The sequence below is a fragment of the Mixophyes fleayi genome, chromosome 2 (genome assembly GCF_038048845.1).
Source record: "Mixophyes fleayi isolate aMixFle1 chromosome 2, aMixFle1.hap1, whole genome shotgun sequence".
Lineage (NCBI taxonomy): Eukaryota > Metazoa > Chordata > Amphibia > Anura > Limnodynastidae > Mixophyes > Mixophyes fleayi.
Window position 1 is genome coordinate 189,809,717 of NC_134403.1, and position 15,543 is coordinate 189,825,259.

At 44.2% G+C, this 15,543-nt stretch overlaps 1 protein-coding gene across 1 annotated transcript in view; it reads right to left on the minus strand.

The window, feature by feature from the left end:
• Positions 1–13,244: 13,244 nt before the first annotated feature.
• The window catches only part of ULK2 (unc-51 like autophagy activating kinase 2), a 92,830-nt gene continuing 90,531 nt past the window's right edge, over positions 13,245–15,543 (minus strand). The window contains exon 27 of the mRNA XM_075195160.1: positions 13,245–15,442. Coding sequence (XP_075051261.1) covers positions 15,381–15,442 — 62 coding nt within the window. The 3' untranslated portion in view covers positions 13,245–15,380. The remainder of the gene's footprint in view (positions 15,443–15,543) is intronic.

The following is a 15,543-nucleotide window of genomic DNA, read 5'->3' on the forward strand; positions in this document are numbered from 1 at the left end:
TTTCCAGATGATTCTGAGACAGGAAGCCGTTTGGCGTACCCCAGGAGATCCAGAAGGGTTGATTGCAGCAAGAGAGACCTGGGATGAAGGCCGTAGTTGCAAAAGTAAGGAGAGGTGCGGGTGAAAAAATGGCAAGAGTTATTGTAGGTGAATTCGGCCCAGGGTAGTAAAGATGACCAATTGTTATGGAATTTGGAAATGTAGAATCGAAGAAATTGTTCCAATGACTGGTTGACTCTGTTTGTCCATTTGACTGCGGGTGGTAAGCAGAGGACAGACTGACGTTGATGCCAAGGTGGTTGCAGAAAGATCTCCAAAACTGAGCGATGAATTGAGAGCCACGATCAGAAACAAGATCTTCGGGCAAACCGTGGAAACATAAGATATGGTGGATAAATAATGATGCCAGAGTTTCGGTATTGGGAAGACCTGCCAAAGCGATGAAGTGAGCCATCTTACTAAAACGATCAACCACCACCCAGATTGTATTGTGACCGGATGACCAGGGTAAATCTACAATGAAATCCATTGATAGATCCGACCAAGGTTTACTGGGAGTAGATAATGGCATGAGTTGATCCGACGGAGAACTTCTTGTAGTCTTGGTTCTAGCACAATCTCTACATGAGAGAACAAATTCTTTAACATCAGGGGTCAAAGAGGGCCACCACACCGTGCGTAGGAGGATCTCGGTGGTCCTGAATACTCCAGGATGTCCGGCAACTTTGTTGTCATGAGCCTCGGACAGTACAGCCTTCCTGAGATGGACCAGTACAAACATTTTACCCGACAGGGTCTCAGGAGGAGCGATTCTTTGGAAATTTTGGAGATCAGCACCCAAAACCTGAGTTAATCCCGAATGAATAGAGGAAGAGGGCACAATAGGGAGCGGCATAGCGGAAGGAGCATGAGAGGACACAATGCTGCGGGAGAGTGCATCTGCTTTAACATCCTTGGATCCTGGTCTGTACGAAATGATAAACCTGAAGCGGGTAAAGAACAAGGCCCAGCGTGCCGGTCTGGAATTTAGACGTTTGGCCGACTCAATAAACAGCAAATTTTTGTAGTCTGTGAGCACAGAGATGACATGAATAGCACCCTCCAGCCAGTGTCGCCATTCCTCAAACGCCCATTTAATAGCTAAAAGTTCTCGATTGCCCACGTCATAATTCCTCTCAGCAGCAGAGAATTTTCGTGAGAATTAAGCACACGGGTGCAGTTTATGGTCCCAAGGATCCTTCTGGGACAGGACAGCACCAGCACCTCTATCAGAGGCATCCACCTCGACGACAAACGGCAATTCCGGATTGGGATGTCTTAAGACTGGAGCGGAGGCAAAGGCAGACTTCAAGGCTTCAAAAGAGGCAATAGCATCAGAGGTCCAATTGGCAGCATCAGCCCCTTTATGGGTTAGGGCAGTAAGAGGAGCTACCATGTCAGAGAAAGAATTAATAAATATGCTGTAGTAATTCGCAAAGCCTAAGAATCTTAATATGACCTTCAAATTGGTTGGGCGTACCCAATCCAAGACTGCTTGGACCTTGCTGGGATCCATGAGGAAACCCTCCGGGGAGATAATATATCCTAAAAACAAGACTTTTTGGACCTCGAATTCGCACTTTTCTAGCTTGGCGAAGAGTTGATGTTGCAGACGTTTAGTAAGAATCTGTTTCACATGGAGGCGATGTTGTTCCATGGATGAAGAATATATCAGGATGTCACCCAGGTATACTACGACAAAGCGCCCCAAGAACTCTCGTAGAACATCGTTAATTAGATCCTGGAAGACAGCAGGTGCATTGCATAAACCAAAAGGCATGACCAGGTACTCATAGTGCCCTGAATGGGTATTGAATGTGGTCTTCCATTCATCCCCATCCTTAATGCGTATAAGGTTGTACGCTCCTCGTATATCAATCTTGGTGAATATTGAGGCGCTTCTGAGTTGATCAAAAAGGACCGATATGAGTGGAAGTGGGTAGGTATTCCTGATGGTGATCTTTTTTAACCCACGAAAGTCAATACAGGGTCGAAGATAGCCGTCCTTCTTAGACACAAAGAAGAACCCAGTGTTAGACCGCCGCGACACTCATTACCTTCTTCCGACGTCCCGGCCGTCGCCATGACGACCGGGGCGTCACTTCCAGTTTTTCGGGCCGGCCGTTGCCAGGGCAACGGACACCAAAAATAGGCTGTAGGCGCTCCGGCAAGCTGAGTAGCCGAGTGTATGTGTAATAGATCAGTCTGTGGGCTGATTGATTAGCAATACAGGGGCAGTGCATGATTCAGAGCTAGGCTCTGATTGGTGGTCTTCAGTTCTTAAGGCAGTGAGGTCTGCAGCCTCACTACCGGTTATAGCTTCTGTTCCAGTCTGCTGACCTGCTCTGTGCCTTGTTCCTGTCTCTTGGAAATCCTATTGACTACCCGTGTATGACCCCTTGCCTGGATTTGGACCCTGCCTGTGTTTCTCGTGACCTTGATCTCTGGCTTGTATACCGACCATCCTGTCTGCTCGTGACCCCTGACCCCGGCTTGTTTATCGGATCTTCTATCTGCTGCCGGCCCTTGACCTCTGCTTGGACTCCACTCCGCTTACCTGGGTTCCCCCTAGTCGGTACGCACTTCACGACCCTCTGCTAGTCTGCAGCCAAGTCTGTCCCCACCACTAGGGGCTCCAGTGAACACCTGACTGGCAGAGCAGACTCCGGGTTGTGCTGTACCGGCTAGAGGGGTTCCTAACATTATAACCGGCCCTCACGTTTCGGAGACGAAGTTGGTATGGAAGAAAGCGGAACCAAATCGTCTCCTCTTCAAGCCCTGGCGGGTCATATTGAGACTCTCTACCAGATGATCCGGGAACTGTCCCAGCGTTTGTCCTCCCCAGACGGGGTCCCCGGGACTACACTTCTCAGTTCTGGTTCAGTTGATGAACCCAAGTTAAATTTGCCGGACCGGTTCTCCGGAAACAGAGCCCTGTTCCGGAATTTTAAAGAAAACTGCAAACTCTACTTTCGGCTGAAACCTCAGTCTTCTGGTTCAGAACAGCAGAGAGTGGGAATTGTCATCTCCCTCCTGCAGGGTGACCCCAGTCCTGGGCCTTCACCCTACCACAGTGGAGCCCTATCATGCAATCGTTGGAAGCCTTCTTTAATGCACTAGGCCTCCTTTATGATGATCCAGATCGAGTTGCCTCTGCTGAGGCTCATCTACGGGTCTTAAAGCAAGCTCAACGTTCTGCAGAAGAATACTGCGCTGAATTCCACAGATGATCGCCTGACTGTGAGTGGAACGATCCAGCTTTACGCAGTCAGTTTCGATTAGGACTATCAGAGGAGGTTAAGGATTCACTTGTGCAGTATCCTTCCCCCGCCTCGTTGGAGAGCCTTATGCAACTTGCTATTAAAATTGACAGAAGAATCAAGGAGAGGAGAACAGAGAAGGAGGCATCTTCTTGCTCATCTGCAATTGTTCCCGCTCTTACGGCTGTTGAGAAGCCTATGCCCTCAGGGCCGCTTCACCTCTATCCTGATGAAAGAGACAGGAGACGGTCACAAGGACTATGTCTTTATTGTGGGAAGAAAGGCCACTTCTCCTGCTCTTGCCCTTACAAACCTGAGAAAGGAGCATCTCTGGGAAAGATACACTTATGCCTGCAAGTCGTTTCCCAAAAGAATGCTGTCCTGATTCCCGCACAAGTCACTTTTGGTGCCAGTTCCGTGGCCTTATCGGCCTTCATTGATAGTGGAGCTGCAGGCAATTTCCTTGATATCGGGTTTGCCCGCTCCGCTGGGATTCCGCCTGTAAGACTCAAATCCGCTATTACAGTCTGTGGCTTAGATGGGAATCCATTGCCTGGAGGTAAGATTGAATGGGAGACTCCGCCTTTATACTTGAACATTGGAGCACTTCATTCGGAGTCCATAACGTTTCTCCTTATTGATTGCTCATCGATTCCGTTGGTCCTGGGCCATCCCTGGCTTTCTCGTCACAACCCTGTTGTGGATTGGGAGAAAGGAGAAATCGTTCAGTGGAGCTCGTATTGTTCACAGTCTTGCTTGACCCTGCCTCTGCGAATCGTCCAGTCTATTCCGAAGCAACTTCCCCCACAATACCACGACTTCTGGGACGTGTTTTCCAAGAGATCTGCGGATACTTTGCCACGTCACCGTGACTTCTACTGTGCCATCGAGCTCATACCTGGCTCCAAGTTACCCAAGGGACGCTTGTATTCTCTCTCGGGTCCCGAGACCAAGTCCATGCAGGATTATATTGAGGAGAATTTGGAGAAAGGCTTCATCAGGCCATCCAAATCTCCGGTAGGAGCTGGATGTTTTTTTGTGTCTAAAAAAGACGGAGGACTAAGACCCTGTATTGACTACAGAGGATTGAACCTCATCACAGTCAAAAACACCTACCAACTTCCTCTTATCTCCGTATTGTTCGACCAATTAAGAGGTGCAACTGTTTTCACCAAAATCGATCTTCGGGGTGCATATAACCTCATCCGGATCAGAGAAGGAGATGAGTGGAAGACGGCATTCAATACACTTTCGGGCCACTATGAATATCTGGTCATGCCGTTTGGTCTTAGTAACGCGCCTGCGGTGTTCCAAGATCTGATTAATGAGGTGCTACGGAAGTTCCTGGGTCATTTTGTGGTCGTCTATTTGGACGACATCCTCATATACTCCAAATCCTTATCTGTACATCAGGGCCATGTCAGACAAGTTCTACAGAAATTGCGAGAGCACCACCTCTACGCTAAAATAGAAAAGTGTGAATTTGAGGTGCAGAAAGTATCCTTCTTAGGTTATGCAATCTCCTCTGAGGGATTCTCCATGGACCCAACCAAGGTCCAAGCTATCCTGGATTGGGTACAACCGAATAATCTCAAGGCGGTGCAGAGGATCCTGGGCTTCGCCAATTACTATAGAAGCTTAATTTGCGATTTTGCTGAGATTGTGGCTCCTATTGTCACCTTGACTTGCAAAGGAATGGATCCAACGAACTGGTCACCCCAGGCAATAACCGCGTTTAAGACTTTAAAGAAAGCGTTTGTATCAGCTCAGGTCCTTAGACATCCAGATTCTGAATTACCGTTTGTTCTTGAAGTGGATGCCTCCGACGTCGGTGCTGGTGCCATCTTGTCTCAAAAAGATTCCCATACTCACCACTTACATCCGTGTGCCTACTTCTCCCGTCAGTTTTCCTCAGCAGAAGCCAACTATGATGTGGGTAACCGGGAGCTATTGGCAATCAAATGGGCCTTTGAGGAGTGGCGACATTGGCTAGAAGGCGCTACACATCAGGTCTCTGTTATAACTGATCACAAAAATCTACAATACATACAGTCGGCTAAACGCCTGAACCCCAGACAGGCTCGTTGGTCGCTGTTTTTCACCCGTTTTAACTTTGTGATCACCTACCGTCCAGGTTCTAAGAATGTCCGAGCAGATGCTCTGTCCAGAAGCTTCCTGGCACATCATGTTCCGGTTACTAGTCCTGAACCCATCATTCCCACTTCCATGATCCATGCTGGGTTAACCCAAGACCTGAGCTGCACCCTGCAAAGATTTCAAAGGTTAGCTCCTGATAACACTCCGGTAGGATGCTTATTCGTTCCTGTTCATTTAAGGAAGGCAGTCCTGGCTGAGGCACATGATAGTAAGACTGCTGGACATCCTGGAATACAGAAGACTTTGGAGATCCTCTCCCGTACTGTCTGGTGGCCATCGTTGCCCACTGATGTCAAGAGTTATGTCCTCTCTTGTGAGGGTTGTGCCAGGAGTAAGGTTCTCAGGAGTCGTCCTGTAGGTCAGTTGCTTCCATTGTCTATTCCTGCAAAACCTTGGACACACTTGTCTATGGACTTTATAGTTGACCTGCCACTCTCTGCAGGTCACAACACCATCTGGGTGGTAGTTGACCGCTTCAGCAAGATGTCACATTTCATACCACTACCCAGGCTCCCTGGTGCTCGAGATCTGGCCATTCTGTTCATCAAGCATATATTCCGGCTTCATGGACTTCCTACTGACATCGTTTCCGACCGCGGTTCCCAATTCGTGGCACAATTCTGGAAATCTTTTTGTACAGTTCTTGGGATCAAGATTAGCCTCTCGTCTGCTTACCACCCTCAGTCGAATGGGCAAACCGAAAGGGTTAACCAGTCCTTAGAACAGTTCCTACGATGTTACACCTCGGAAATTTCATGATAACTGGTCTTCTCTGTTACCCTGGGCAGAATTTGCGTATAATAATTCATGTCACTCATCTACCAAAACCTCTCCATTTTACTGCAATTTTGGTTTTCACCCCAGATCTAATTCCTTATACTCTCTCAAGTCCGCTGGTATTCCGGAAATTCGTTCCACGGCCAGGGATCTCAAAGTTATCTGGAAAAAAGTACAGTCATCATCGAGACAAGCCTCATTTTTTGCAAAAAAAATTCGGACCACCACCGTACCACCTGCTCCCTCAAAGTGGGCCAGAAAGTGTGGCTGTCTACACGCAATATCAGGCTCAGACAGCCTTGCAAAAAACTGGGGCCTAAATTCATCGGTCCTTTCCTCATTATCAAGAAGATTAATGCTGTAGCATTCAGATTGAAAATCCCTGGTTCCTTGAGGATCCCCAACACCTTCCATTGTTCTCTGCTTAAACCTGTGTTATACCCTAATCAGTTCCAGTCTTCGAATTTTTCTGTACGGAACACGAACAAATAAATCATTCATAAGATCCTCGATTCTAAGAGAGTGCAGGGGCAGGTGCACTTTCTAGTTCAATGGAGGAATCGTGGGTTGGAAAAGCGGTCGTGGATTCCACAAAGACGGCTTCATGCTGCTAAACATTTAAAGGAATTTTTCAAAAAATTCCCTAGGAAACCTGGGTGTCGGGGTTCTTTGACCCCTCCTCATTACCTTCTTCCGACGTCCCGGCCGTCGCCATGACGACCGGGGCGTCACCTCCAGTTTTTCGGGCCGACCGTTGCCAGGGCAATGGCCGGACGCCGAAAATAGGCTGTAGGTGCTCCGGCAGGCTGAGTAGCCGGGCGCATGTGTAATAGATCAGTCTGTGGGCTGATTGATTAGCAATACAGGGGCGGTGCATGATTCAGAGCTAGGCTCTGATTGGTGGTCTTCAGTTCTTAAGGCAGTGAAGTCTGCAGCCTCACTGCCGGTTATAGCTTCTGTTCCAGTCTGCTGACCTGCTCTGTGCCTTGTTCCTGTCTCTTGGAAATCCTATTGACTACCCGTGTATGACCCCTTGCCTGGATTTGGACCCTGCTTGTGTTTCTCGTGACCTTGATCTCTGGCTTGTATACCGACCATCCTGTCTGCTCGTGACCCCTGACCCCGGCTTGTTTATCGGATCTGCTATCTGCTGCCAGCCCTTGACCTCTGCTTAGACTCCACTCCGCTTATCTGGGTTCCACCTAGTCGGTACGCACTTCACGACCCTCTGCTAGTCTGCAGCCAAGTCTGTCCCCACCACTAGGGGCTCCAGTGAACACCTGACTGGCAGAGCAGACTCCGGGTTGTGCTGTACCGGCTAGAGGGGTTCCTAACACCCAGCTCCTACCGGAGATCCATAAGGCATAATAAACCCCTTTTTCAGATTCTCCTTAATGTACTCCTCTATGGCCTGCATTTCTGGAATCGAGAGGGAATACAATCTCCCCTTAGGGAGTTTAGAGTCAGGAACTAGGTCAATAGCACAATCGTAGTCACGATGAGGAGGTAACGTGTCAGCTGCCTTTTTAGAGAATACATCTTGAAACTCATGGTAGGATATAAGCAGCTGATCCAAAGAGACCTGGAGCAGACGAACAGGTACAGAAAGGCAGGATGAGGAACAAGACGGACTCCAGTGAATGATGTCTCCCTTATTCCAATCAATGACCAGATTGTGGAGCTGTAGCCATGAATGTCCCAGGATCACCGGAACGGAAGAGCATCTAATAAGATAGAAGGACAAGGCTTCAGAATGTAGCGCCCCCACGGTGAGTTGTAATAGTGGTGTCTGTGAACACACTTTTCCACCTGGTAGAGGACCACCATCCAGACCACAGAGAGTGATGGGCGATTCAAGCTTAATAATAGGTATTCACAAGGAATGGGCAAGGTCTAGATCCAGAAAGTTTCCGGCGGCGCCACTGTCCAGGAAGGCAGAGACGGGGGCAGATTGTACACCAAAGGAGATAACCGCAGGAACCAGGAGTGCATTTTTGGAAGATATTATTTGTAAGCCTAGACGAACCACTTCCACGTTCTCTAGGCTTGGTCTTTTCCCGATTTGTCTGACTTGTTGGGAAAAGCTCGGAGAAGGTGGCCCCTGTTGCCACAATAAAGACAAAGGCTTAAGGTACATCTCCGGGTTTTCTCTTCAGGAGACGAAAAGCACCTAGCTGCATGGGCTCAGCGGCTTCATAATGTACAGCAGGAGGAGTAAGAAAAGAACTTGAGGAAACAGAGGTGTCCCTCTCGGCCTTACTTTCTTTAAACCTGCGGTCAATCTTGATGACCAGTTGCATGAGATTCTCCAGTGTAGCTGGTACAGGGTATTGCACCAGGGAATCTTTCATTTGTTCATTTGACCCAAACGGAACTGGCTCCGGAGTGCCGGGTCATTCCACTCACTGTCTGTGGACCAGCGCCTGAACTTCGCACAGTATTCCTCAGCAGTGTGGCGACCCTGTTTCAGGACCCTGAGATGAGATTCAGCCGAGGCGACTCTGTCTGGGTCATCGTAGAGCAGTCCAAGGGCGGCAAAGAAAGCATCAACAGACTAACTGAGGACTTGTTGGGGCAAGGCTGAATGCCCAGGACTGAGGGTCTCCCTGCAGAAGGGATATGATGATGCCAACCTTTTAAAGCTCCGATCCCAACGAGCGAGGCCTAAGGCGGAAGTACAGTTTGCAACTTTCCTTAAAATTGCGATATAGGGTTCTATCTCCGGAGAACCGATCTGGCAGGTTCAATTTAGGTTCTGCAGAAAAAGTCAAGGGAGCTTGCTGGGCTTGTGAGGCTCTGGCTGATTCCTCTTGCGCAGACAACCTATGTGACAGACCTTGGACCATCTGAGATAGCGTTCAATTTGGCCCGCCAAAACCTGAGCTGGAGAAAGATTTGTTCCGCTCTCATCCATGGGAATAGTTTCCCACTCTTCACTGGCCGGTTATAATGTTACGACAACCAATGCCGCATAAACTTATAGAACAGGTAGAAGAGGTCTTCACCTTTAGCAGCCGCCTTTCCCGTGGAAACTGGTTATGCTCACAGGTACTCAGATGCCCCCAGGTCTTAAACTCAAAGTAGTATAAGTTTATACTCACACAGCTGCGTACAGGTACAGGAGATGACACGGAACAGCGGCGGAACAGCGAACTGCAGACTGTACGGAGCACCGAAGGTGTCAGGTTTCGGCACAGGCAATGGTTCGGAATCCAGGGGCAGGCAATGGATCAGGATCACAGGCAAAGGTTCAGAATCCAAAAGCAGGCAAAGGGTCATACATGGGTAGTCAAATCCAAAGGTTTATCAACAACAAAGGCACAGGAGCAGGCTAAGGCACATGAACACTGAACTATAACCGGCAGGGAGGCTAAGCCCTCACTGCCTTAAATACAACTACTAGCCAATGGGAGCAGGGCAGAGCCATCAGCCACAGGTGGCTGTATTAGAGAAAACAGGTGGCCACATTGCGACCGGCTGGAGCTAATGCCGGGACGCGGCGCTATCTATAACAGCGTCCCGACCGTTGCCTAGGCAACAGCTGGGAAAACTCCCGGAAGTGACGTCCTGGTCATCACAGCGACGGCTAGGACGCAGGCAAGAGGGTCGCGGCGGCTGAGCACCGCCGCGGCTCGTGACAATTAATGAAAAAAAAATAAAATTCTTCCAAGTTAATACATTTATTAGGATGTTCTTAATGTCTACTGTACATAAAATGCATTTTTACAGTTGCTCCAGATTGCAAACACATGTACTAGCATGCATACACAGCTGACTAACTCTGCACTTACACCTGCCCTGTAGCTGGAGCAAGTGATAGCACAGAAAAACACGTACTATTGAGATGCCCAAAGCTTGAATCATTGCTGCATGTGCTCGAGCTTGACATGCCCATACTGTAAATTTACTACTGCCTACAATTTCATGAGCAGAATGGGCGTTTGCATGTAGTCAGTGTCCTTTGCATTTAAAAATGAATTGGATGTTCTTGCACTCCCTGGCCTAAAGTCCAGTTCTGGGCATGCGCAGAGCTGGAATTTGGCACATATCGGCATTTACAATCCTTAATGCATCAGGCCCCATATGTTTATATTTAGTGTTGCATACCGTAAACACAGTCTTTTTAATTTTCCACACAGTAGTTTTTTTTAAAGTGGATGTCTGATCATGTTTTCTATATTGTTTTGCAACGTTATACCTTGTGCATTATAACAAAACAAATACAATGCATTGCAAGAAACCGTAATTTAAAAAAGAAAAGGAAAGAAAAAGTGTGCACCTGAACCACCAATTGCCTGTGGAAGACCAATTTCATTATTCTCTGCATTCACCAGAGTAGGTTTCTGATGTATTTAGCAATAGAACCCAGCTTGAGAAACTGCAATGTAGACCTAATCAAAAGTTTTGGTGTACAGTATTTATTTATTTTTTTCATTTTCTTACCACAAGAATTTTTTTTTTTTTTTTTAAACCCGTCAAAAAGGACAAATTTAAAGGTTACATTTTATTTTACATACAGAAATATATTGGAATACACAAACTGCATTTGGAAAGTAATTGGAAAAAAATATTGTCCTGCCTTGTTTCTCATTCTCCTGCTTTCCTGGCACTTGTGTTTGTGTCTTATGCAGTAGTCCCTGGAGAAGGTAATAGCGAGATACTCTGTGCTCGAACTCCAGAGGTGAATGCAGAGAGAAAGTGCAGCAATCAGCTTTTCTTTTTGCCCAGGGTGTGTGTGTGAGAAATTGACAGCAGCCACTTTACATGGAGGATAGAATTAATTCACACATTTGCAATAGAATGAATATAGTATAATCCTTGAGACCATTCAAGGAGACCACAAAGATTATAACCTCAGTTCACAATTCTGTATGCTCTATACGAATCATATTTTATAGGATATGCTACAGGAAGTAGATACTTTCAGAAATAAGTAATTTGGATCCCATACACCATCAGAGAACTTTTTTCAGTCTACATTTGTCTTCTTTTACCCTCTTTAGTAACTCCCAAAATGAATCATATGCCGGTGCATTAAAATAACCTGTAACAACTACTCTCATGCAGTTTCTGATGGTACCTTCTGGAGGGAAATCTTGCCATGGAGAAGGTATATGTTTTGTTGCACCAGACCATGTAATTACATGGCGTTTGACACTACCAGATACTACTTGGGCCTGGCTCAAATCCATTCAGCATGGTGGCTTAGTGGTTAGCACTTCTGCCTTATAGCACTGGGGTCATGAGCTCAATTCCCAACCATGGCCTTATCTGTGTGGAGTTTGAATGTTCACCCGTGTTTGCATGGGTTTCCTCCGGGTGCTCCGGTTTCCTCCCACACTCCAAAAACATACTGGTAGGTTAATTGGCTGCTAGCAAAATTGACCCTAGTGTGTGTGTGTGTGAGTGTGTATTAGGGAATTTAGACTGTAAGCTCCAATGGGGCAGGTACTGATGTGAATGAGTTCTCTGTACAGCGCTGCAGAATCAGTGGTGCTATAGAAATAAATGATGATGATCATACATGGGCTTTCCAAGGTCTTATTAAAATAAGGGTAAATCGTGACACCCTCTCCTAAAGGAAGCGCAGCTGCTCCTCCTGGATAGAAATATGTAAGTATGTGTCCTTGATATCCAGAGATGTCAGGAATTTCCCTTTCCTCAAGGCCTAGTTAACCAACCAACTCCATCTGGCAATCATTCCTGTGGAAGGAATTATCACTTGGGCACAAGTCATAAAATCTCAGGCACCCATCATCATCATAATAATCATCATTTATTTATATAGCGCCAACATTCCGTAGCGCTTTACAATTGGGGACAGAGTAAACTAATAAACTGGGTAAAATAGACAAAGAGGTGAGAAGGCCCTGCTCTCAAAGCTTACAATCTATCTTGTACCATTCAGGGTTTTTAAATGCAGCAGTCATCTATTGTGTTCAGGGTAGAAGGCTTTTGCTAGTATGGGGTGGGGGAGCCTGAAAAGGATATCTGGGTTCCCTGGATGCTGAAATTGGAGACCCATTGATGAGACATGGAAAAAAGACCAGGCACACAGGGGCTTCTTCGAGGTGTTGCTTGGCCAAGATTTTAGCAACAGGACAATGATTTTGTATTAAAATGCTATATAGTAAATGAAGCAAAATTGGTAGCAATTTTTTACCAACATACAGTATAAAAATGAGTTAACAAATGCAGATGTTCAGGGAAAACAAAACAAAACCCAGGATTTTGTAGGGGTTTCTGAAGAATTCTACAAGATAACTATCCATAGCCTGGTCTCTCTGCAGGAAAGAACAACTATTGCTTCTAGGAGATAACATGACAATGTTATTATTTGTATGTTTTTTTATATATGAGGAGGATAACTAGGATGGGCCTAAATGAAAAGTTTAAATATACAAATGAGAATTTGGATTTATGATACATCTCGAAGCATAATAAAATCTAGTTAAACAGTTAGTCCTTAATTCTTATAAAGGTGTATCTCTCACGGGGTGGTTGAAACATGGCAATGTACATGCATTTATGAGCGCTTATGATGTTTACGTTTTTATACGTTAATTGTTAACTGGAAAAAATTTAATTTTCATTGTTCGACTAAAACTTACACAAATAAATGGAAATTGTTTCCTGTTTGCTTCATTTATTCATAATATACATTTATACAAGCCATCATAAAAAGGCTATTTTTGCAACAGTTCTGTGAGTTTTTACCCAGATTTAAGAATAATGCATGCAGTTTACAAACAAGAGGTAGAAACACGGTATTAAAGACCTAGAAATGCACGCATTTGCATTTGTATATTTCACAAGCAGGTACATAAATAAAAACACATCTAAATTAATTAACAGAATTTTAGATACATAACAAAAATGTCTGCCAAGTGACAGACAGTACATCAAAAGAAATTTGATGTATTACAACTGGGGTGAATGTATTATTAGTTTAGTTCCAAGAATAGTAATGAAAGTATTTATGTCAGCTGATTTTTTTGTAAAAAAAAACAAAAAAAAAAAAACACAACAACAAAAAGAGAAAATGTATGTTCAAGTATTAAAAAATAGAGGACAAAAAGAAAAAAAAAAAAGTGTGTTGGAGATTTAGGCATCTGACTAGAGATGGAAAACAGATTGTAGTCTTACCCATTTTCTAGCCTTAAGAATTTAATGATCAAAGGAGATCCAAGACTACATGGGCAAATACAATGCTGCACTAATTCAATTCATGACAGTTAACTAGAATAATCATTCAGGCAATTTGAAAGTAGCACAGATTTCTAAAATACTTTAAATCTTCATGAATGCAATAAAATTGAAGAGTTAGCATACATTTAAAACAATTTATTCCAAGCTGCTGTGTGCCAAAGCATTAATTTTGACTGGAGCAGGAACCCTAAAAATATGTAATTGCATCTGCTCTTCATGTGAGTAATGCATGCATTTGCCAAATTTAGCAAGTCTATGAAATATTATAGACATAGTATAAATTGTTTTATGAATCAATTATAAGTTCAAATAAGCAGTTTGTATTTAGTTGCCATCCATGGCTGTCTTTCTATATATAAAAAAACCCATAAACCACAATAGTAATTGTAATATTTTTAAACAACGCCTATATGTGCCTACACCTAAACACAAGCTTAACAAAAAGGGGCACAAAAGTTGTTTAGAAGTAGAAGAAATATTGCCATGGACCTAGAAATGTCTTCTACAATAATTAATTGCTACAATTAAGTTAAAGCAGCAGTATAAAAATGTGGTTAAAGTATAAATCCACCAATAAATAACTCGGACTTATTTTTTTATGCGTGACCATTTTTGTTATGGCAGTTTAATAATAAAAAACCTGTTACGTAAAGGCTTCTCCAAAATGGTATCTAAAGATTTGCATAAAAAAAGTGGTGTTACAGACATGAACCAAGTGAGTGGCACCACTGCTCTAAGTAGTACTGGCCTTCCAGTGACCAAACACTCTAGTTAAACAGGCCACATGGCAGTTTTGTTTACTAGCCTTTGATGCCAAGCTGCTATGACATATACTGTTAAGACATGTGAGCTGCATTTTAGCATTTACAGCCCACATTACAGACATTGGTATATAGAATTGTCTGATAGAAGCTACTGTTTAACATACCAAACACAGTAGTAGTCTCACGCACAACAGTCTACATTGGTTTATATTACAGCAGTATTTTCTTCTCTAACACTGTCCATGGAACAAACTTACGCCTGTTAAGATAACACCCAATAAAATAGAACAAGACTAAGATTCACATGCACAAAACAATGTAAGCAGCACAATACCTGTATGTAAAGCAAACACTGGCAAAATAAAACGTTAGAGAAAATAAATTGATATTAGTAATCAAGTATTAGACAAATAGATACAAAAGGGTCACAAATAAATTGTTCTGTACAGTTTGTAAAGTCTTTAGGAAGCTACATATTAAATTCCAACTTCTTTTGATACATACAATGAAATGATATTTTCAGTAAATCCATTGTGCCTTTTTTTTATATTGATAAGAGTTCCACATAAGATAATTTACAGTTTTTAGAAAGTAGTGCAAAATAAATTGGTTTAAAAGTAGATCATCAAGTAGCCACATCAAATGGATAGTGAAATGAATGTAGATTTTGCATGGCTGGGTTGGCTATCCCGCTTCTTCTCAATATAAAGTGCTTTGCTTTTGTTTCTCTTTGTAAAGACGGATGGATGTTCTGGGGTCACACATTGTACCAGAAACCCAAGTTTGAGTAGGTAAACAGTAAATGCTTGACTATTGGAATACTGAGTTGCTGCTTGTGAAGGGCTGGCTACTGGTTTTCACACTTCACACTTCCACCAGAGCAACAATTGTCCATTACTTATCTTAAGTATTAGAAACACATTTCCTTCCACGTCACATGTATGTTGAAAGGCATATTTCACAAGGAGTGTTTTTAAAATAAGGCAGCCTTTCTGTATACTTGAAAATTCATGTCCCCTGATTGGTATTCTTTTTTCTATGGAAAGCCTCCATTGGGGGGTTTGGTTCCTCTTTCCATGAATAAGATGTACAACTCTTGGTAACAGGTATATTTACAAAGAACTAAGCTACAGTGGTCCCTGGTTCTGCTTGTGTGGTCCAGTGGATACTGTTACTATTCATATACAGCCACGGCTCTATAGAGTGCAGACAGTCTGCTTTCAACGCTGGCTTTATCTATAAGAGAGAGAGTGAAGAGTCAGTAAAAATACATGGATGTGACGCTATTATTTTTATCAAAAAGTGAAAATAGTAGCATTTGGCATGTACAGAGAGTG